Genomic DNA, 23,125 nt, shown 5'->3' with positions numbered 1-23,125 from the left:
TCAGCTGGATTTATTGTAAATGTCACACACTGTTTTAACACTACAAAGACCACAGGTCAGTAAACTTCCTTTGAAAGTACATCCATGCGACAGAAGACAGCAGCTCATCTAATTTCCAAAATACAAATTGTCTTACAAACAGTGAACTGGTCAGGATAACAATAAACAGTTAATGGGTCTTCTAGCCTGAACTAGCAGTAAATTCTTCCAAAAAACATCACAGAAAGCATGCAGCACACACAGAGCTCTGGATAAATAAGTGAAAAGAAGCTGAAATGGGTAACAGCCAGTAGTGTGTCACACTATCAACAGACAGAGAATGTGCTGAGCAGATCTTATCAGTGTTCAGGTAAAACCGTTATTAAAAAAAAGTACAGAGCAAGACAGAGGGAGAAGGGAGGACAGATCAGTAACCTGCACACTTGTGGTCATACCTTTTTGTATCTTATCGGCTTCAGATACAGCGCGTTTCTCCTTCCTCTGCCCCCCTTCAGCCTCACTCCAGCGCCTATGTATTCAAATGTGGCGGGCTGGGGACACTACATGCTGATTGGCTGTTGATGTGTGGGAGGAGCGGAGGAGTGCAGAGACTCGGGCTGCCTGTCACCGCAATGAAACAGCCCGAACGCAAGAGCCGAATGAACCAGCCCGAATGCAAGAGCCGCAGGAAACCGATCAAAGAGCCGCGGGTTGGCCACCCCTGCCCTAGAGAATAAAATGGCGGTCGTTGCAATACCTTCTGTCACACCGTATTTGCACAGAGGTCTTATAAGCGCACTTTGTTTTGGAAAAAACGCACACTTTTTTTTAATTAAAAAAATAAGACAACAGTAAATTGATACCCAACATGTCACGTTTCAAAATTGCGCCCGCTCGTGAAATGGCGACAAACCTTTACCCTTAAAAATCTCCATAGGCGGTGTTTAAAAAATTCTATAGGTTGCATGTTTTAAGTTACAGAGGTGGTCTAGGAATATTGCTCTCACTCCACCGATCGGGGCGATACCTCACATGTGTGGTTTGAACACAGTTTACACATGCGGGCGCTACTCACGTATGCTTTTGCTTCTGCACGCAAACTCCATGGGACGTGTTAAATTTTATTATTTGACTTTTTATTCTTTATTTTTACATTGTTCTTTAACCACTTGCCGACCGCCGCACGACGATGTACGTCGACAGAATGGCACGGGCAGGCATAAGGGCTTACATGTACGTCCATGCCTGCGGCGGTCGGTATTCGTTCGGGAGCGATCCCGGACGAGGGGACGGCCATTCATTCATGGCCACCCCCTCGCGATCGCTCCCGACGAATGAAAATGTCCGGTGACATCACTTCCTCTCCTGTAATGTAAACACGGGAGAGGAAGTGATGTATTCTCTCCTCCGTGTCGGTATTTTTCGTTCCGGCACCGAGGAGAGAGCATCGGTGAGTTGCACAAGCACTACACTACACAGTAGAACATGCCAGGCACACTCACACCCCCCCCTTTACCCCCCGATCACCCCCCAATTACCCCTGCCCCCCCAGTCACAGTGACACCAATTGCTTTTTTTTTTTTTGCATTGGTGTCATTTGTGACTGTAATAACTGTTAGGGCAGTTAGGGTTAGCCCCCTTTAGTTCTAATGTGCCCCCCCTAACCCCCCAATAAAGGTTTAACCCCGTGATCACCCCCCCTCGCCAGTGTCACTAAGGATGGGTTCACATTGCAGCGGTTTATGAGAACGAATGTGATTCGCACCGCACTGCAGTGCAAATCACATCCGATCTCTGTGCGATTCGAGTTCAGCCATACAGATAGTATGGCTGAATTCGTGTCGCACCCGCCGCAAATTCGCACGGGACCCTTTTTTTGGCCCGCAGCAGAATCGGATCGCATGGGTGTTCACACCATGCGATCCGAGTTTGCAGATCGCACTGCGATATGCGAACTGATCTGGGGGTGTCATTAACATTTCATTGACACTCCCAGCAGTTCGCATAGGGCAGTGTGAACTGCCGCCGGGAGGCATGCGATGCGGGAACCCGCCGCGGATTCATGGCGTTCCCGCATCGCTCCAGTGTGAACCCAGCCTAATAAGCGATCATTTTTCTGATCGCTGTATTAGTGTCACAGGTGACGCTAGTTAGGCAGGTAGGTATTTAGGTTCGCCGCAGCTTTTTATAGCGCCAGGGACCCCCATATACTACCGCATAAAGCCCCCTGATTTCCCCCTAGTTAACCCTTTCACCAGTGATCACCATATAACTGTTACAGGTGACGCTGGTTGGTTAGTTTTTTTTTATAGTTTCAGGGCACCCGCCATTTATTACCTAATAAAGGTTTAACCCCCTGATCACCCGGCGGGTGTCATTTGTGACTGTAATAACTGTTAGGGTTAGCCCCCTTTAGTTCTAAGGTACCCCCCTAACCCCCCCAATAAAGGTTTAACCCCGTGATCACCCCCCGTCGCCAGTGTCACTAAGGCTGGGTTCACATTGCAGCGGTTTATGAGAACGGATGTGATTCGCACCGCACTGCAGTGCAAATCACATCCGATCTCTGTGCGATTCGAGTTCAGCCATACAGATAGTATGGCTGAATTCGTGTCGCACCCGCCGCAAACTCGCACGGGACCCTTTTTTGGTCCGCAGCAGAATCGGATCGCATGGGTGTTCACACCATGCGATCCGAGTTTGAAGATCGCACTGCGATATGCGAACTGATCTGGGGGGGTCATTAACATTTCACTGACACTCCCAGCAGTTCGCATAGGGCAGTGTGAACTGCCGCAGGGAGGCATGTGATGCGGGAACCCGCCGCGCATTCATGGCGTTCCCACATCGCTCCAGTGTGAACCCAGCCTAATAAGCGATCGTTTTTCTGATCACTGTATTAGTGTCACAGGTGACGCTAGTTAGGCAGGTAGGTAGGTATTTAGGTTCGCCGCAGCTTTTTATAGCGCCAGGGACCCCCATATACTACTGCATAAAGCCCCCTGATTGCCCCCTAGTTAACCCTTTCACCAGTGATCACCATATAACTGTTACAGGTGACGCTGGTTGGTTAGTTATTTTTTTTTATAGTTTCAGGGCACCCGCCATTTATTACCTAGTCTCACTAGTGTACCCCTAAATTTAGGGGTGTCTACTTTCCAAAATGGGGTCATTTGGGGGGGGTCTGTGCCATCTTGGCATTTTATGGCCTTCAAAACTGTAACGCCCTTAGAAAGCCTGAAGGCGGTGCTTGGTTTTCGGGGCCCCGTACGCGGCTAGGCTCCCAAAAAGTCCCACATATGTGGTATCCCCGTACTCAGGAGAAGCAGTAGAATTTATTTTGGGGTGTCATTTCACATATGCCCATAGCATGTGTGAGCAATATATCATTTAGTGACAACTTTGTGTAAAAAAAAAAAAAAATTATTCAATCGCTTGAGGCAAAAAAATAAAATATTCAATGGGCTCAACATGCCACTTGTCAATTTCCTTAGGGTGTCTACTTTCCAAAATGGGGTCATTTGGGGGGGTTTTGTACTGCCCTGCCATTCTAGCACCTCAAGAAATGAGATAGGCAGTCGTAAACTAAAAGCTGTGTAAATTCCAGAAAACGTACCTTAGTTTGTAGATGTGACAACTTTTGCGCAAACCAATATACAATTATTGACTTTTTTTTTTACCAAAGACATGTGGCTGAATACATTTTGGCCTAAATGTATGACTAAAATTGAGTTTATTGGATTTTTCTAATAACAAAAAGTAGAAAATATTTTTTTTCAAAATTTGCGGTCTTTTTACGTTTATATCGCAAAAAATAAAAGACGCAGAGGCAATCAAATACCATCAAAAGAAAGCTCTATTTGTGGGAAGAAAAGGACGCAAATTTTGTTTGGGTACAACATTGCATGACCGCGCAATTACCAGTTAAAGCAGCGCAGTGCCAAAGTGTAAAAAGACCTCTGGTCATTTACCAGCAAAATGGTCCGGTCTGAAGGTGGTTAAAAAAAAAAAAAAAAAATTGTGTCACTTTTATTCCTATTACAAGGAATGTAAACATCCCTTGTGATAGAAAACAAAAGCATGACAGGACCTCTTAAATATGAGGATCTGGGGTCAAAAAGACCTCATATCTCATATTTACACTAAAATGCAATAAAAAAAAAAAAAATATATATAAAAAATGTCCCTTTAGGAGCTATTGGCGGAAGTGACGTTTTGATGTTACTTCTGCCCTGCAATGGTATGGAGCCGTGTGGTGGTCATCTTCCCCTCACTCAGCTCCATACCATAGACCGAGAATGATCCGATCACCTCCACTGCTACCAGTGGCTCCGGTAAGCAGCAGAGGGCACTGGAGTGAGGCGGGATACCACTGATAAAAGCGATCTCGCAGTGAATCCGCCGCAGAGACCACTTTTTATCTGTAAGCCGACCGCTTGCTGAAGAAGCAGCTAGCTGCTGCCATAACGATATTCCTCTTCAAAATGCCGACGTATAACGAAGGCAGGCGGTCAGCAAGTGGTTAAATACACTTAAATGGAAAAAACAAACACACACACACACACACTATATACCCCAATTTGTTTTTTTTTTATGTGAAAGATGATTTTACGCCGAGTAAATTGACACACGTCATGCTTTACACTACGGTACTTAAAAATCTCCACAGGCAACATTTTAAACATTTTCAGAAGTTAAATGTTTAGCGCTACGGAGGAGGTTTAGTGCTAGCATTATTGTTCTTGCTCGAACATTCATAGCGAAACCTCACGTGTGGTGCGAACACCGTTTACATAGGTGTGCGTGACCTACATATGCGTTAACGTCTGTGCCCAAACAGAAGGATTTTATTTACATTTTTACACTGTCCCTTTAATTTCTATTTTTATTTTATCACTTTAATTCCTATTACAGGGAAAGTAAACACCCCTTGTAACAGAAATAAGGCTGCTAGGTTCTCTTTATGGAAAGATTTGGGGTCTCAAAGACCCCAAATTTCTCCTTTACGTTTGAAACCAAAAAAAATAAAAAAAATTGTTTACTTCTACCCTGGACCGGAAGTGACATGGCATCCCCCTCCCCCCCAAAGCCAAAGAGGTGATCATAGATCTATTCTTTTAATCGCTTCTGTGACCAGCCGACCGTACTGTTAATTTCTCAGGTTCGCCCTCCCGCCGCTTCTGAAAGTATTCCAGTGGCTCATGAGCCTCGGAACGCTTTCAATAAAAAAAAAAAAAGCTTTTAGTCGGACGAAAAAATAAAAAAGCTCAGCCATAGACCTGGTAAAACTATTTGCATACTGAAATGTATAGTGTCTGTGTGTGTGTATATATATATATATATATATCTCTATCTCTTGTCGGCAAGTAGTTAATGTGTTCTAATTTTGTTTAGGTATATAAGTGTACAAACAAATGTGACCACCAGAAATGAGAAAGTCTTTGGCACATAGGTCAGTGTACAGCCCTCTCCACCATCACAAAAGTAAAAAAAAAAAGGCAAAGCTTGGAAACCAGACAGCATGGGTTGGCAAGAGAAAAACATATCTAATGAAGACTTTGTGAAATCAGCAACACAAAAAAACATCTGTTCTACAAAAAAAGACCACCCCAGCTAAGTGGAGGCTCTTCTCTGATCATCACTGCCATGTAAACCACTGCAGGAGGCTCTTTTTTAGGTGGTAATTCAATAAATCTTGAAAGATGCATTAGAAGCTCTGGCTAGATCGCTTATGATAAACGACTGCTGCCAACTCAGCTCCCTGGCCTTAAAACCACTACTTTATACGTGCAAATATACATATTGGATTTATTATTTTTGAACACATTTCAAAACCCTGCAACAAAAAAGCATGCAAGAAACTGACAAACCACGTGCCAAAACAGTTCAAAACGATAATTCCTCAGCTGCAAAAAAACGGTTAGAGAAAGTCACTCTGGAGGGCAGATTTGCTATGTCTACAGTAAAATATATACATGTTTACAAGCACAGGGTTATGGGGACAGATCTTATCTACGCAGAACATAAGCAAATGCTGATCTCAAGAGTAACAGGCAAAAATGAGGCCCATCTGAAACGGAAAACATTACAAAACTTCAAAGTAAAGTGCCGTAATCGTATAATAAACTACAATGTAATCTGGAAAACATTTTCTTAAAACAGGCTTTCCTGATTAACATGACAGATACATTTCAGACAGGAGAATATTGGCGGCTTATCTTTCCACAACGGATCTTTTCATGCTACTACTACATACACTGCCTGCTTGGCAAAAGAAGCCGCAGTCTACAAGCTTGCTAAAGTCTGCTTTTCGCTTCTACTGCACGGTGACACAAAAGAGTGTGGAGTTGTAGAGTTAATGGAAAAAACATTACTACCCAATCAATTATCCCCAAAGCAAATACTACAAAAAAAAAAAAAAGTTTGCCGACATTGCCGTTGCTGACAAACTCCGTTGTGGCATTTTCTTTTACTAAATAAATGCCTCTTCTGTCCTAGTGGCACAAGCAAAGAACGGACACAAAGAAGATAATGGCTCCATAAAGAAGTCTTGTCATGGTTTTTGTTTACTAGGGTCCAACTCTTTGTGACCTTGTGGACTGCAAACTGCACCTGTCTGTTCCATTTCCCCAAGTTACTGTGTGTAAAGCTTCAAACTCCATCGTCCTCTCACTTTGTCTTCAACTCTTCCCAGAATGACAGTCTTTGCCATCGAGGCCTGCATTCCTATTATGTGACCAAAACATTTGATTTTCGGTTTCAGTATCTGTTCATTCAGTGAACAACCTGTGTGTTTACTCCCGAGTAGCTACTGATACATTTGCCTTTTAATCCAAGGAACTCTCCAGTGTTGATTTTCCAGTGCTCGGCCTTCCAAAAGGGACCCACATTTGCCGACATATTACTGGTAGGATAACAGCTCTGACTCTACCAACCAATAATGACAATGTGATATCCTGTTGACAATATAATACAGGCTGAGCACTACCGTCGGGCCTTCTCGGCGGCCGAAAACCGCAAGAAGGGCCGAAGGCGGCCGAAAACCGCGAGAAGGGCCGAAGGCGGCCGAGAACTACCGGGCGCCGCCGAGATACACAGGACATCTCGGCGGCGCCATTTTTAAAAATAAAATCTGAAATGAACACGGACAAGGCTGCAACGATGGACAAGGCTGCAACGATGGACAAGGCTGCAACGATGGACAAGGCTGCATGACACTGATAAGGCTGCATTGATGGGCATTTAAATGCAAGTTGTTTTTTCCTTAAAATTCCCTCCGAAACTTGGGGTGCGTGTTATATGCCGATAAATACGGAACTTCTAAATTGGGCACACAACATAATCCACTGCTCTAAAAAAAAAAAAAAAAAACACAAAAAAAAAAAAAAAAATTCTATGCAAGTCACGTGGAAATATTATATTAGAACAGGGGCCTCCAAACTTTTTAAACCAAGGGCCAGTTTACTGTCACTTAAAACATTAGAATTTCAGACAAACCGGGGAATTAGGCAGCGGCTGCAGCATTAAAAACAGTGGAACTTGCAAAGGTGAACTTATCCTTTAAATTTTGCGGTCAATCTGCACATCCCATTGCTCAGCCTTTCCATCAAACACTTGCTGTAAGGTTATTACAAAGATCAGTCATTCAAGTTGCATAATTAACAGATGGTTTGTCCTGGTGTTACAAATGACGGGAAGAGGTCTTCTCCCCCACACTTTGTAGGGACACATTTGCATTTCCAAGACTAACTTGGTAGTACTAACCTTGTAGTAGGGACACCTATCGAAGATCCTAAGGTAGGGGTGAGGACTGGTTCTACATGTGCTAAAGAACTGCAAACGTTGCTGTTGCTATAAATATGAGAAATACAAAAAACTCAAGCAATACAACCAGTCTCCTTGTTGTGCAGTATATCTAATTTCAAACAATCTAGGCAGTATCATTTCGGGGGTTCTTATTTGTGCTGTGGTAAAAGAAAAATCAAACTAACCACGGAATCTTTAATGCAATGGAAACCTATGCATGCTTATTGCAATTTGTATTGCTGACCTACCCTAACTACAATATAAAAGAGCACATCAGAATCAATTTCAGAAGTTACTTACAAAACACAAGAGACTCCTGATGTTTAAAAAAAAAAAAAAAAAAAAAAAAAAAAAAAAAGAAGAGGTAAAGTACACGATGGAAATGAGTACCATTAGACACTTCATATACTGTGCAAGAAACAGTGGCTTCAGAATTCTCTGTGTTCAAGAAACAAGTCCATTGTTCCCAAGTGAGCAGCCTCAATGTTCTCAGTGTTCTTCACTAAAGAAAGTTCAACCTCTTTCTAAAATAAGTCTTTACAACACTTCCATAGACCCTCTAATTACATTAAACCGTTCTATGGGCAGCAGCACTTACGTATAATAGATTATTATTCCACAAAGCCTGCAAGGGGATACTGAGCAAGCTTTGGGAAGAGATAAAAAAAAATAAAAATCTACGAAGGGGCCAGAGAACTGACAAACTTGAAATAGGCTAGCATCAAAGGTTTCGATCATTTTATTTAGGATTCAACCTGGAACAACTTCATTTTATCTCAATTCAACATCATAACACAACAAAAAGCAAGTTATCAGCAATTAGTTTGTCTAAACATCTAAACGAAAAAATCCAATGATCTGGGTACACAGGTGGCTGTACTATGCGCCCATATTTATCTGCATCAGTGCAGCTGGAATAGGTCTCACACCGGCTGCTTTCTGAGCCCATAAACATACGATGTGTTTTGCTGTAGCATTCATTTTACAGCAACCCATTGTACTTCGTGCAGTGCTATGCACTGCCTTTATGTTGAATTGCACCTCAATGTAACTAAGAAACACACCTCAATACATGCTAGTGCAATAAATGGGGCAGGTACATTTTCTGTTCAGTGAAGTGCACCTCCAGTCCATTCAAAATTAATAGGATGCCTAAAAGCAACACACCCCAGTCCATGAAAATGCAATGCATATTATAATTGGGACCCTTAACTTAAAAGGGCAACTCAACTTTCGTGGGAAAAAAAATAGCAAATAAAGAAAAAAATATAGCACATATAATTGCAAAACGAATCATATTGTAACAATGTCCTTTTCTTTTCAAATCTGGAGCCACTGTAATTTTCTGAAAATGCATTGCAACATGGCTACCTGGAATTATGTACACAGCGTGTGTACTGACCACTCCCCAGAAACAATTTCCTGCTTGTGTGATTGGCTCACCAATTTTCCCACAAGTCTGCCTAAGAGACAAGTCAGATTTCAGGCACCCCCTGCAACAAAAATGTAATTTTTGGAGAGATACTTTCAATAGAAACACGTCTAAAGGGATGCAGGCCCAGCAGATTTCCTCATTAGTGCTCTGCAACTGCACACCTGGCAGTTAATTATGGAACCACTTCTATTAGGCCCACTCCGGACAGAAACACAGAGGGATTTCTTCAGAACAAAAAGGTAGGGTTCTGCAACAAAGTTTGTTATAATCTTTGCAATGTACATCGATCACCCAGAGGGGGATGTTTTTTTTTTCCTTGACAAAAGTAGTGTTATGCGTTAAGGTTCCACAATCTAGCAGTCTGTAACGTAGGGTACACGGTTCTGTGAAACTTTGCCAAATGGAAGGATAGTAGACGTGGCATATTCCAATACTCATGGCTTCCATTGCATTCACCAAGACATTCAAAGTTCTATGAAAATGCAGGCTCTGTGGATTTTAATGAACCCCAAAAAAGAGCAGATGTGACCCTGTAATCACCACCATAAAATATCAGTATTCAAACAGTGGTTCAGGAGTAGGATGTGGTTCTCAAAAAACAGAAAAAGAGCCAGTACCATGTTGTATTCTTTGCAAACATGGGTTTTTTCAGTAGTGGCTACTGTGCATGTTTTCTGAATAAAGCCCATGTTTGCAAAGGATATACCACGGTGACAGAGGCTTCAGCTGCCTTAGCCTGGACACCAGTATTCTAGCCACAGAATAGAAGGAGAGGTAATAGTACCTATATGATTGGTGGTTCTGACAACCCTCTGCTCATTAATCCCTTAATGATCATAAAGTGTACACCTATATCGTGCATTACCACACCACAACTGATTTGTTTATTGAAACACTGAACTTCGTAAAATGCTGCATAATATGTCATACTATATAAATACTGCAAACAATGATTATAATACCAGGAATTAAATGTTAAATGTACATTAAGTGTTCTTTTAATAGTGGACATCCAGCTTGCAAAACAGTGATCTATGACTACCCAGCTAGAATGAACAACACTTTTGTATCTGCTTTGATATTTGGTTCAACAAGGAAAAAAACTATATGAAAGCATGTTCTGTGTAGGGTTATGCCCTCCTTTTATTTAAAAACAACATGTTATGCTTACATTTTACACCATAGTGTAGAGCAGGGGGTCTCAAACTGGTGGCCCTCCAGCTGTTGTGAAACTAAAAGTCCCACAAGCATTGCAGGGCTGACAGTTACAAGCACGACTCCCCACAGGCAGAGGTATGATGGGGCTTGTAGTTTTGCAAAAGCCGGAGGGTCGCCATTTTAAAACCCCTTGTGTAGAGAGACTAGGTGTCTACCAACTGGAAAGAATTATCAGAGAATGGGCACCATAAAGCAATAGCCAATACAAAATCAAAGTAGGACTCCAGTTAAATACAGTGAGAATAAAATTCTGAAACACAGCATGTTTAAGTTTTTGGTATTTTGGCCAGTTATGCTCATGCTTCACCCCTGCTAGTCAGTAATCTCACTCTACTACTCACTGGGTCCGTTTACTGGGACAAAGCCAGTGCTCACCACACAAAAGGTTTTGATGACACAAATTAACTGTCTAGTGAGTATGCAGAAGATAGATGACATGGGAAGCTGAATCGCTGAACCTAGAACTATGCATGCTACTTTTTTGCTGTACAGCGTTGTAAATCACAAGGCTGTACTGAGTTACAAATGCTTTGGCAGGTAAACAGGAGATTATATATATATATATATATATATATATATATATATATATATATATATATATATATATATATATATATATATATATGCACATACTGTATATGTATTTCAACAGAGTATTTAGCGGTTTGCCTGGAGTTTGGCTTTAGGGCTTTCTTTCATCAAAAGTCATACCTGAAATGAAGGGGATGTCAAATAGAATGTAGCAAAAAAAAAAAAAAATAATAATAATAATAATAATATAGGGACAATACCTGTAACATCCAAAATATTGGGAGAAGTAACATAATATCTATGAACAGTTTCTAGTAGTTGGGCGCCATGTCCCTCACCCTGGAATGGAGGCAAAATCAGCATCTGGCTGCAAAGGTAAACAAAGAACATGTATTTTCATCATGGGAACCCAAACATATCCATATTGTTATGCAGCAAGTCAGGATTCTTTGAATGAAGAAGCTATGAATGTATTCAGTGGTCATTCATTTTTATTTATTGTTGCCAAGCTCAGACTGTATGTTACATGCATTAGCCTCAATCTTTATCTAAACCTGGACCAATAGAAATACATAAGCAGATAAAGCTCTCCTTTTTGAAAATGCTAGTTCTTTGCTTGTCTTACACAATGGCTCCAATAATTTATGGGTCACTGAAATGTATTGGTGCTCAGGAAAACCTACAAGGGTTAGCTAATATTAATAATAATAATAATAATAATAATAATAATAATAATATGTGGCAGATGAAAACTTTTGTTTTATTTATATTTTTGTTATTAAATCCTTTGAGGTGTACATAGTTGTGTTTTTGCAATATTATAGATTTGACAATACTAAAATCTTGTACAACACTTATTTCTCCACACTGTCAAGACATCTAAGATCTACCGAGGATCCCCAGGTCCTTGACAGCCTAGGTTTAGAGGAAGTGGGCTTAGGCTCGGGTTCACACTAGTGTAATCCGTGTGTTCCAGATGCAGGAATCCAATCAGTTCCCAAACCCGCAACCGCCCGTGGCAGAAATGACCTGCTCTTGCATTCTGAAAGGAGCGCATCTCGACACGTAGCACATTCGCGGGTGTGGAAACCATTTTTTGCCATGCCCAAGCAAACACAGGATGCATGGACCAAACTAGTGTGAACCAAGCCTTAAAGAGGCTTGTTGTCATTCAAACCAAAAGACAAAGGATATTTATTTAGTGACAGGAAAGTACTGTAAAGGACAGTTCTGGATTAAACTACTAAACCCAACTTTCAGGCTTAGAACATTTTCAGCGAGTACAGATCATACATGTTGATCTTGCCAGAAATGCAATGCCCTTGTCGCTTAGTACGAATCCAATCACCCTATGTAAAGCAAACCGATTGAAGTCCAGTCCAGTGTGTGTGTGCGTGTATATGTATATTATATATATATATATATATATATATATATATATATATATATACACATATACATACACACACACTATATATATATATATATATATATATATATATATATATATATATATATATATATATATATATATATATATATATATATATATATATATATACATATACACACACACACACATACATATATAGACATACACACACACACACACACACACACACACACAAGTGAGAGTAGCCACTCAGGGAAAGGAAGTGTTATTCATAATATTAAATAGGTGAACAAAGTGAGCTGCGCTAAAAACAATGAAACTAGAAAATAATCAAACACCAAAAAACCTAATCAACCTATACCAATAGACGTAAAAACAATATTAAATTGACAGAAAAATGTGATTAGTGAATAGTATACATGAATACTAACGTATCGTCATAAAGTGAATAAAGTGTATACTAGACCTAAAATGACATTGATGTGAATATTACAAAGAAAACCCCCACAATAATTAATGTAGATTGACACAAAAAAAAGGGTTATAATGTGTGCTAGATTTAAACGAATAGTATTAGCTAAAATAATATTCAAAAAACCATAAAAAGTTCATATGTGATGAAAAAGAATATTTTTTTATAGTCCCAAGATTAATATTGGTTCTTCAGACTTGACATTAAGGTGCAAAAATATCCACAAATGCGTGTATATAAAAACAAAAAATTTTTTTCTAAACAATCCTCCACCAGTGAGAAGAGGGGCCGCTTACCAGAGCTTTAGATCCCAGTGTTAGTGAGATCAGTAAGGCAACAGCACAGAGGTTTCTGGGTGAACCGTCACAGGCATCCCACCATCTCCATCTCCAATATGAAGCCTCCAATCGAGAAACGAAGGTGTCGTAGATTGCTGACACCACGCTGTCTCTATCTCCAATACGAAGCCTCCAGTCCGGGAACGAAGGTATCGTGGATCATATAAAAAATCAAAGACACTCGCATAGCGTAAAACCACTTGGTTTAATAAAGTAACGTTTAAAAGATTTACACTCACATGCGTAAAGAAAAAACGATCATATAAAAACGAGCCGGCCGGACTCGTGTGCCGCCCGCACTTCCTGGTTGGGCGTAGAACGCGGAGACGTCAGAACGGGGAGATAGGCGTTCTGACGTCTCCGCGTTCTACGCCCAAACAGGAAGTGCGGGCGGCACACGAGTCCGGCCGGCTCGTTTTTATATGATCGTTTTTATATGATCGTTTTTTCTTTACGCATGTGAGTGTAAATCTTTTAAACGTTACTTTATTAAACCAAGTGGTTTTACGCTATGCGAGTGTCTTTGATTTTTTATATGATCCACGATACCTTCGTTCCCGGACTGGAGGCTTCGTATTGGAGATAGAGACAGCGTGGTGTCAGCAATCTACGACACCTTCGTTTCTCGATTGGAGGCTTCATATTGGAGATGGAGATGGTGGGATGCCTGTGACGGTTCACCCAGAAACCTCTGTGCTGTTGCCTTACTGATCTCACTAACACTGGGATCTAAAGCTCTGGTAAGCGGCCCCTCTTCTCACTGGTGGAGGATTGTTTAGAAAAAAATTTTTTGTTTTTATATACACGCATTTGTGGATATTTTTGCACCTTAATGTCAAGTCTGAAGAACCAATATTAATCTTGGGACTATAAAAAAATATTCTTTTTCATCACATATGAACTTTTTATGGTTTTTTGAATATTATTTTAGCTAATACTATTCGTTTAAATCTAGCACACATTATAACCCTTTTTTTTGTGTCAATCTACATTAATTATTGTGGGGGTTTTCTTTGTAATATTCACATCAATGTCATTTTAGGTCTAGTATACACTTTATTCACTTTATGACGATACGTTAGTATTCATGTATACTATTCACTAATCACATTTTTCTGTCAATTTAATATTGTTTTTACGTCTATTGGTATAGGTTGATTAGGTTTTTTGGTGTTTGATTATTTTCTAGTTTCATTGTTTTTAGCGCAGCTCACTTTGTTCACCTATTTAGTTTGATATCGGAGTATTACGATTAGGGTTGCTGCTTATAGGTTGCTTTCTTTTGTTGTTTGAGTAGCGCGGTTTACCTTTTGTACCGTATTCATAATATTACTAAGTAAAAATAATAAACCCGGAATATAGAAAACGAATGCAGCTACTACATCTAAGGACTGGTAAAATGCAATATATAAATTTTTTTATTTTTGGGTTTAAATACAGTTTAGTAGTATTGAAGCAAAAGTTGATTTTAAAATAACTGTATAATTATAGTATTGACAACTCAATAAAATAGTGTTTTTTTATGTTTCTATGCATTTACTGCCATTAATATATGAACACTTTGCAATGAAATTTCAAGTTCAAATTTAGATTATTCAGCATCCTATTTTTTTATCCTGGTAACATTTTAGAATATACTGTACATAACTACAGAAAGTCATCCAAGTTTATCATTAATCCTAACTAAAATATATATAGACCTCTATCTCTCTCATATATATATATATATATATATATATATCTATATCTATATATCTATATATCTATATAATCTATTTTTATATAATTCGATTTTAAGCCTTCCCAATAGCTTACAGCTCATACCAGTGAGGGGGGTGCAATCTTTATCCTTTTATGCACCTTTGTGTAAATTTGGCTTTGCACAAAAAGACACAATTATAGTTTAGCATTAACAAAGATCAGTCCAGCTTTAACTAAAAAAAAAAAAAAAGTCAATCTTCATCCTTTTTCCCACTTGTCCCCTAAAGGGAAAAAATCTAAACACAATTATAAGTAAAATTGGGAACGTGAGTGAGACTCAATTGTGAAAAAAAAAAAAAAAAAAAAGCAGAAAGAAGAAGAAGAAGAAAAAAAAAAGAAGAGGCACGTGCATCGTTGGCAATTACCTTACACGTGGCCGGGTTTTGTCTGGGTACACATAGTAATTATAGACTGTCATGTAGCCTACAGTCGCAAAGAGTGTAGTCCCGTCCTTATTGTACTTCTCAAATCTGCAGATAAAACAGAAAGCCAAGCAGGTCAATTACAGGCAAGCTCCCATGCAGGGTCCATTTTCCTTTTCCATTCTCTGAGAGAGTTTCCAGTGTCAGCAAGCTACGCTGTGAGGGCCCAATGGGTACACCTGCTTTATTCTGAAATGTACAATTCACTTAATTGGTGAGCTCAACTTGGATAAATCAGCCCTCTTTGCATCACTTCAGTGCACTTGCCCATTGTGCACTTGAATGGGTGGCTAGTAAAAGGGAACACAGGCAAAGCTCATTTTACTCTTAAAGCCCACATTCAGAGCTCCCACAGACAACAGAGTTTAATTCAGCGCTATTCTGGAGGCCTCCAAAAACACAATGAAGGGAAACTGTGAGCCTTGTAAACAATAGTTTATCATGCCTGGGAAAAAATATCATTATACTGTTGCTGCATAATTGGTGTCCGCCAATTAAACCTCCAAGATTTGTTAGAGGAGAGTCGAATGTTGATTTGGAAAGCCACTTACACCAAAAAGTAGTCCCATCGCTCATCATCCACATCAATGTAGCTGGCCGTTTCAATGAACCACATCAAGAAAGTCTGGAGCCTTTCATGGTACTCTCTGAAGCCTGGACAGGTCATGTCAGCCTAGAGCAACATGCAAAGTCAGGGTCAGACATCAAATATGGCGTGTGGCATCTCGAAACTGATATATTAAAAGTAAAAACATTTATCATGTTTCTGAATTAAAAAAAAAAAAAAAAAAGTTATTGCATCATGACACTTTTATTGTCCTTCTCCAATGAAAGCGCTTCAAACTCACTATGAAAATCATCTCTATCCTTGCACTGACATGAATAGTACATGCACAAATTCAAACCTATTTTTTTGGCCTCTAGAGTCAGGAATATAAATGTGCATGTTGTGTTGTCTTGCAAAAAAAAATAAAAATAAAAGGGTACTGTAGTGGAACTCCAAGATTCTCCTCCCCACAATGCTCTACTTCTGCAGTATGTATGTGTGTGTAAGTGTGTGTGTGTGTATGTAAGTGTGTGTGTGTGTATGTAAGTGTGTGTGTGTGTCAGTGTGTGTGTGTCAGTGTGTGTGTGTCAGTGTGTGTGTGTCAGTGTGTGTGTGTGTCAGTGTGTGTGTGTGTCAGTGTGTGTGTGTCAGTGTGTGTGTGTGTGTCAGTGTGTGTGTGTGTGTGTGTCAGTGTGTGTGTGTGTGTGTGTCAGTGTGTGTGTGTGTGTGTGTCAGTGTGTGTGTCAGTGTGTGTGTGTGTGTGTCAGTATGTGTGTGTGTGTGTCAGTGTGTGTGTGTGTGTGTCAGTGTGTGTGTGTGTGTCAGTGTGTGTGTGTGTCAGTGTGTGTGTGTGTGTGTGTGTCAGTGTGTGTGTGTGTGTGTCAGTGTGTGTCAGTGTGTGTCAGTGTGTGTGTGTGTGTGTGTGTGTGTGTGTGTGTGTGTGTGTGTGTGTGTGTGTGTGTCAGTGTGTGTGTGTGTCAGTGTGTGTGTGTGTGTAAGTGTGTGTGTGTAAGTGTGTGTGTAAGCGTGTGTGTGTCAGTGTGTGTGTAAGCGTGTGTGTGTCAGTGTGTGTGTGTGTGTCAGTGTGTGTGTCAGTGTGTGTGTGTAAGCGTGTGTGTGTAAGCGTGTGTGTGTAAGCGTGTGTGTGTGTAAGCGTGTGTGTGTCAGTGTGTGTGTGTGTCAGTGTGTAAGTGTGTGTAAGTGTGTGTGTGTAAGTGTGTGTAAGTGTAAGTGTGTGTGTGTGTAAGTGTGTCAGTGTGTGTGTGTGTCAGTGTGTGTGTCAGTGTGTAAGTGTGTGTGTGTGTGTAAGTGTGTGTGTAAGTGTGTGTAAGTGTGTGTAAGTGTGTGTACAGAATGAACCAGGACGTGATGCAAGAGGTGTCTAATGCTGTCTACAATGGATTGTTTGCACCATTAGTGCTGTTTTTTTTACTGCTTGTAAGAGTCCATTTTGGCCTTTAATAAATTGAGTTTAGTTAAACGTTTTTATAACATCTGACAACATTGAAACCATCATATAATCGGGAGCCTGTAAAGTCAGAGACACTGGTGGAAAACCTGTAGCCGTGTCCAGCATTACCAGAAACCGCAGTGTCCTTGTGGGATCAAGAGATGGAGAGTTGATCTGTCCCAGGGAGATTGTTAAGGCGGTTTATATTCCTCATTGAGGTGAGAGCTCTGGGAGCATTAAGGTCACACATAGAAGAATCATTACAAGAATTGTTTTTCACAAGATTTGTAGATCTCACAGGAATTTTGGCACATGTTTGAAAAGGACTCTCACAGCAATTGACCGATCATTATTATAAATTTTTGTGCATTTTTTGATGGACTTTGTCAAAGTAATAATTTCAGTGCAAGTTATCCAATTATAGAAAGTTGCGCTGATCACTTTTCATGCACATTCTATTCACTTATATTTGTCACTGACTGCATGTGACTCGATCCTCTTTAGATTTAGCCGGCAAATCACCTTTCAAAAGAACATGTCATATGGAATATGGTAGCTGTAATTTCTGATGTTTATTTTTATTGGTGTACGTTCCAGGGATGCCATCTTATGGCCCAAAATAAGTTATGCACATATCAGATGTTCCAGCATTTCATTGGCTGCATGTGGATGCATCAGGTCACTCATTCAGTAAGTCTTAAGAGCAAGGAGAAGTATGACTTCTCCAGAGCTACATAAAAAAATATCAGAAATTAAACCTGCCATATTCCATTTTAACAAGTCCCTTTGAAAGGCGATTTGCAGGCCAAAATCTAAACAGGAGCTCCAGGCTCCTTGAGAAAATATGAAAACTCAGCAGCTACAAAGAAGTGGAGCCTCCCCTTTTTGGTGGAGCTGCACACATATTTAAGGAGGCACACTGTATCTATATAGTCATGCTGCAATGCCATATTTTTCCAGAAGGTAAGAACTAAAGCCCGGTATACACACACCGAAATTTAGCTGATTCAGCAGGCACTGGACAAAGTTCATTACCGCTGTCTGTTTACCAGAAGCTGGTCCAAAGACAGGCTTCTAACGGTCATGCCGGAAAACAAGCATTTGCTCTGTGCTTGTGCGTATTCCGATGGGGGTTGATGTCAGTTTTTCTCTTTTTCGTTTAACCCGCTGGTATGTGTACCCTGCTTAACTCCTCATCCCCACAAAACATTATTGTATGGAACAAAGATATAGGCAACTGTGTGCCTGGAACCGCTTGGATTTTATTATTGTGTGGTCCACTTGGATTGAATTTTTCTTCTCATATAGAATTCCTAAAAGCCAGAAATGGGAAAAAAAAAAAAAAACACACAGCCTTCCATGGAACAGTTGAATTTTTGCATCAAGTTAAAAAAAAAGAAAAAAGATACTTTGCCAAACTGACTCAGTCATCTGCTGCAGTTTTGCAAATGTAGTTGTAGCAGGAGTGGAATTTCCAGACCTGTACACACACACACACAACATTTTTAGAAATAACACACTTAAATAACTTACCTTACATATCTGGTATGTGATTTCTTCCCCAGCGTCTTCATTAAAAATGTTATAGCTGTGACATACAGTGCCAAACGGCTTAAAGTTAACCTCTTTTTCCAATAACGTTATAAAGTCATCTGTACCACAGCAAAATCCTGGAGGGATGATTTCCCGAATTTTGTTTTCAACATCATCAGCCTAAAACAAGAGAGTTAACCAGATTATAATAGAAAGAGAAGAGTCACCGGGCATGGAGTCTAATGTTAAATTAAAGAAAGCAAATCTATAAAATAAAATAACCCAAGCTAAAGTGTATGTAAACCATAACAAAGCTCTCTTATTTGCTCCATTTTGGTCTGGTAAAGTAAATCTGTGGCCACAACATACACTTTCTTTTTATAACATAAAACGCGTAATAGCAATACAAACAATTTTTGACAAGCCAATAGAAATCTCCTTCCATGTGAGTGCTGCCTGTCCGCTGCCGATTACAGAATTCAAGGAAGTAAATGTGTGTGAATCTTCAAAGTATTTTTACAAACTTAAGGTCACAGGGCCGTCTTTAACGCAGGGCAAAAGGGGCAGCTGCCCTGGGCCCTGTCATTACTGGAGGGCCCAAGGCAGCTGGCACTTAAGCCCTGCGCTTCCCGCAGAGTAGAGCGTGCAGCCGATTTCAAACATGACATGGGGATGTACAGTGGGGGACGGGGGTACAGAGGTGGGCGGAAGGATAAAGAGATGAATGTGGATGGGGGGGGGGGGGGGATACAGAGGTGGATGGGTGATATAGAGGTGATCTGTGGATGGGGGGATGCAGAGGTAAACATGGATGGGGGGGGTAATACAGAGGTGGATGGGGAAAACAAAGGTGGACATGGGGGGTACAGAGGTGGACGGGAAGATATAGAAATGAACATGGATGGGGGGGTAGAGAGGTGGAGGGGTGCTACAAAGGTGGACGGAAAGATATAGAGGTGGATGGAGGGGTACAGAGGGAAGCTGTGGATGGGGGGGGGGGCTGCGGCTACAGAGGTAGACAGGGAATACAGAAGTGAGCTGTGGATGGAGGGGGAAAAGAGGTGAATGTGGAATACAGAGGTGAGCTGCGGGTGGAGGGGGGTATAGAGGTCAGCTGTAGATGAGGGAGCAGAGGTAAGCAGATCAATGTGCAGAGGTGACCAATAGACTTTGGGGGAGGATATGCAAGTACTGCCCCTTGTGCCGATTTTTTTCTGTGCCCTGTATGATACAAACACCTCAAAGTACACACCCCCATCCCTGTGAGTCATCCTGGACTCCTATCTCCCCCCTACACCGAACTCGCCCATCCCCCCCCATATCATCATCCTGGACTTCTCTCTCTCTTCCATCATCATTTATATAGCGCCAAAATTTTGTGCAGTGCTTTACAACATGAGGGCAGACAGTAGTTACAATACAATACATAAGTTTACGTGTGTGTTTTGTTTTTTCGAATGTTGGGGTGGAGAGAATGTGTATGGGGGGGCCCAAGATTTTTTTTTGCCCAGGGCCCAATCAATAGTAAAGACGGCCCTGTAAGGTCATACAGATTAAGAAGCACAAGCCCAGATATAGTTGAAATATAATAATATACAAATATACGATTTTTCATTTTCACCATAGATATACCTAGAATAAAAAATACCATCAAAAATGTTTTGTTCCGGAGTGATAAGACAGCCGATGCCATATAATATATATATATATATATATATATATATATATATATATATATGTGTGTGTGTGTTTGTCACCCCATATGTCCAAAAACAGAGACTTCCACACTTTCAGGCTAGAATGCCAAAATTATGTTTCCCACACATTTGTCGAAATTGCATTAACATATTTGTTCTATTGTTTAGGCTAGAATATTTGGGAGTATAGATTTATGATGCTGTCACAAACATGTATCAAGTTTTGAGTTCAATCCAAAATGACAATAAACATTACAATAATGTGCCAAAAAAATTTGATCACTTTTTTGTGCCCTAAAAGAAAATGTATTTGATGGTGATACACAAGCAAACTTATCAAATTTTTCCAACTCCTCTGATAATTTCCGTTTTGGTCGGATGTTAAAAAAACAAAAAACAAAAAAAAACAAACACATTTGGTTCAATTTGAATACATACTATAAATGATTTGATTATTAAAAAGGATCAGATGGAAACGTGTGGACACAAATAAGAATGTTATAAGAGAAACAATTATTCCATCTGGGAGCCTGTGGAAAATTAAAGCCGGCCCTACATGGAAATGGCCAAATTTCAAACCATGCATTGGCACTGTGGTTGTACAGAAATCGACTTCTGAACATCTACTCCATCAGATTTTCCCCACTCCATTAGCTCTGCAGGCTATAGCACTTGGGTATAGCAATAAAAAAAGCTGAGGATATTGCATCGTCTGCAAACATCTGGAGGAAATGCGCAGCGCTCGAGGATTCCTCAATAGAGACTTCCCGGCGGTCCTCCTGCGACACTGCACGTGGAAGCTTCCACGCACTCTAGTACTTTGCAAGTGTGCCAACATTTTTTATGCAAGGTTTTAGTGTTTTATACTTATATACTGAATAAAATCCTAAACTGTTTAAAGGATTGGCTTGGCACTTCTCTCTCCTCCTGAAAACATCTACATCTCTGAAAACACAATGCAGAGCTGCATATGGAACAAAGATCTGTACTTAGAATGTCTAAGCACCATTTTTAACAGGTAAAACACAAAGGGATCAGAAGTATGGAAAGTGGAAGTTAAAGTGATACTAAAAGTCTTTTTTTTTTTTTACTTACCTGCTCTATGCAGTGGTTTTCCACAAAGCAGCCTAGATCCTCCTCTTTTCGGGTCCCTCTTTGGTGATCCTGGCTCTTCCCTCCTGTTGAGTGGCCCCATAGCAAGCAGCTTGCTATGGGGTCACCAAAATCTGTGTGTCCATTCAGACGCTACACTACTGTCTCATCGCTGGAACTAGATGGGGCTCGGGTAAATATATTAGTGGGTCTTCGGACTTTACAACTCACTTTAAAATTAGAAGCATCCCTTGAAATACAAGCTACATTTATGCTGTGATACAAACACTCACCTTATTGCTAATAGGTTGCCAACAATTATTATTTTCTGATCCGAATATGTCTAGTAAATAATCCAAGGTGCCCTTCAAGGTAGATGTATGGGAGACCCCTGAGATTTCACTGAATAAGTGGGGGTATTTCAATCTCGTCTGTTCCAGACTATGAAATTTGAGAGGGCAGTTTCTCCTTCCATACATAAAACTTTCTTGTAGAGAATGACTTGGTTGATTAATACATTTCCACTGGGATAGACTAGGGGAAAAGGGTTTATCTAATACTTATGTCCTTATTGGGCCATAAACATTGTTTCCCATAGAAATATTCTTGTGTGGTGGTGACCATCACTCTCCATATAATAGACCAAATAGGCAAATCTTAGGTGTACACATTATAGGGAAGCATAGAAAGCAGTTCCAAAAATCAGCTATTCTAGCCAAATCTAAATAAAGTGCATAAAATCAGCTTGAGGTTGGGTGTATCAAATCCAGTTTGAGGGGGGGGGGGGGTAATGCTGTTCATGGAGAAAGACCAGGGATAGATAGGCCATATGAATAACAATTAAACTGTATTATAAACTAGCTATTGCCACTAAAAATGCACAAGCAAAATACTTTATCCCAATCTTTGCCTGTCGAAGTAGGCATAAGAACTTGCCATTTAGCTACGTCAGCAAGAAGATATTTGACCAGTTTGGTATGTAATAAATGGGAATATAAAGTAGAAAGCAACCGTTTAGCATCTTGTGATGTCAATATATATATCTATGATGTCAATATAATGGGGGGTAATATATATTATATAAACATATAGACAGTGGCCATAGGAAACACTAAACTAAGGAAAGCACTGGGACTTGATGGCCTCGCGCTCCAATACTATAAAACCCCTCTGCCCGCTATGGGAGGCCACGATTAAACCACCTTTACAACCCCTTTAAATAAGCTAAATTTTGGCTTGCCCTTTCCTTCCCCCACTTTTGGTCTAGAACTATGATTAACACCTTCAATGACCTTCACTGAGGCACAGGAGGAGTTGAGCACGAGGAATTCATTAAGTAGTCAGTATCTATCTGCACACAGAGCTGTATAGATTTGGCCTACTAGTACGTTACCAAACGTTTAGGCATTGCTGGATGGCACCATATCAGTTTAGAAAAATTGCACCAGTTT

At 40.4% G+C, this 23,125-nt stretch overlaps 1 protein-coding gene across 2 annotated transcripts in view; it reads right to left on the bottom strand.

Annotated features, from left to right (window-relative positions):
* HAT1 (histone acetyltransferase 1) overlaps positions 1 to 23,125 on the bottom strand; it is a 116,376-nt gene that overhangs the window by 46,409 nt on the left and 46,842 nt on the right. For both annotated transcript variants that reach the window (XM_077448001.1, XM_077448000.1), the window contains exons 5-8: positions 18,886 to 19,065; positions 15,907 to 16,028; positions 15,299 to 15,403; positions 11,230 to 11,336 (exon numbers count right to left, since the gene is read on the bottom strand). In XM_077448001.1, the coding sequence (XP_077304127.1) occupies positions 11,230 to 11,336; positions 15,299 to 15,403; positions 15,907 to 16,028; positions 18,886 to 19,065 (514 nt within the window). The remainder of the gene's footprint in view (positions 1 to 11,229; positions 11,337 to 15,298; positions 15,404 to 15,906; positions 16,029 to 18,885; positions 19,066 to 23,125) is intronic.

The sequence above is a fragment of the Lithobates pipiens genome, unplaced genomic scaffold, assembly GCF_037356315.1.
Source record: "Lithobates pipiens isolate NorthernLeopardFrog02 unplaced genomic scaffold, aLitPip1_a1.2 Scaffold_22, whole genome shotgun sequence".
In the NCBI taxonomy this organism is placed as follows: domain Eukaryota; kingdom Metazoa; phylum Chordata; class Amphibia; order Anura; family Ranidae; genus Lithobates; species Lithobates pipiens.
This window is presented reverse-complemented; position numbering and strand designations above follow the sequence as displayed.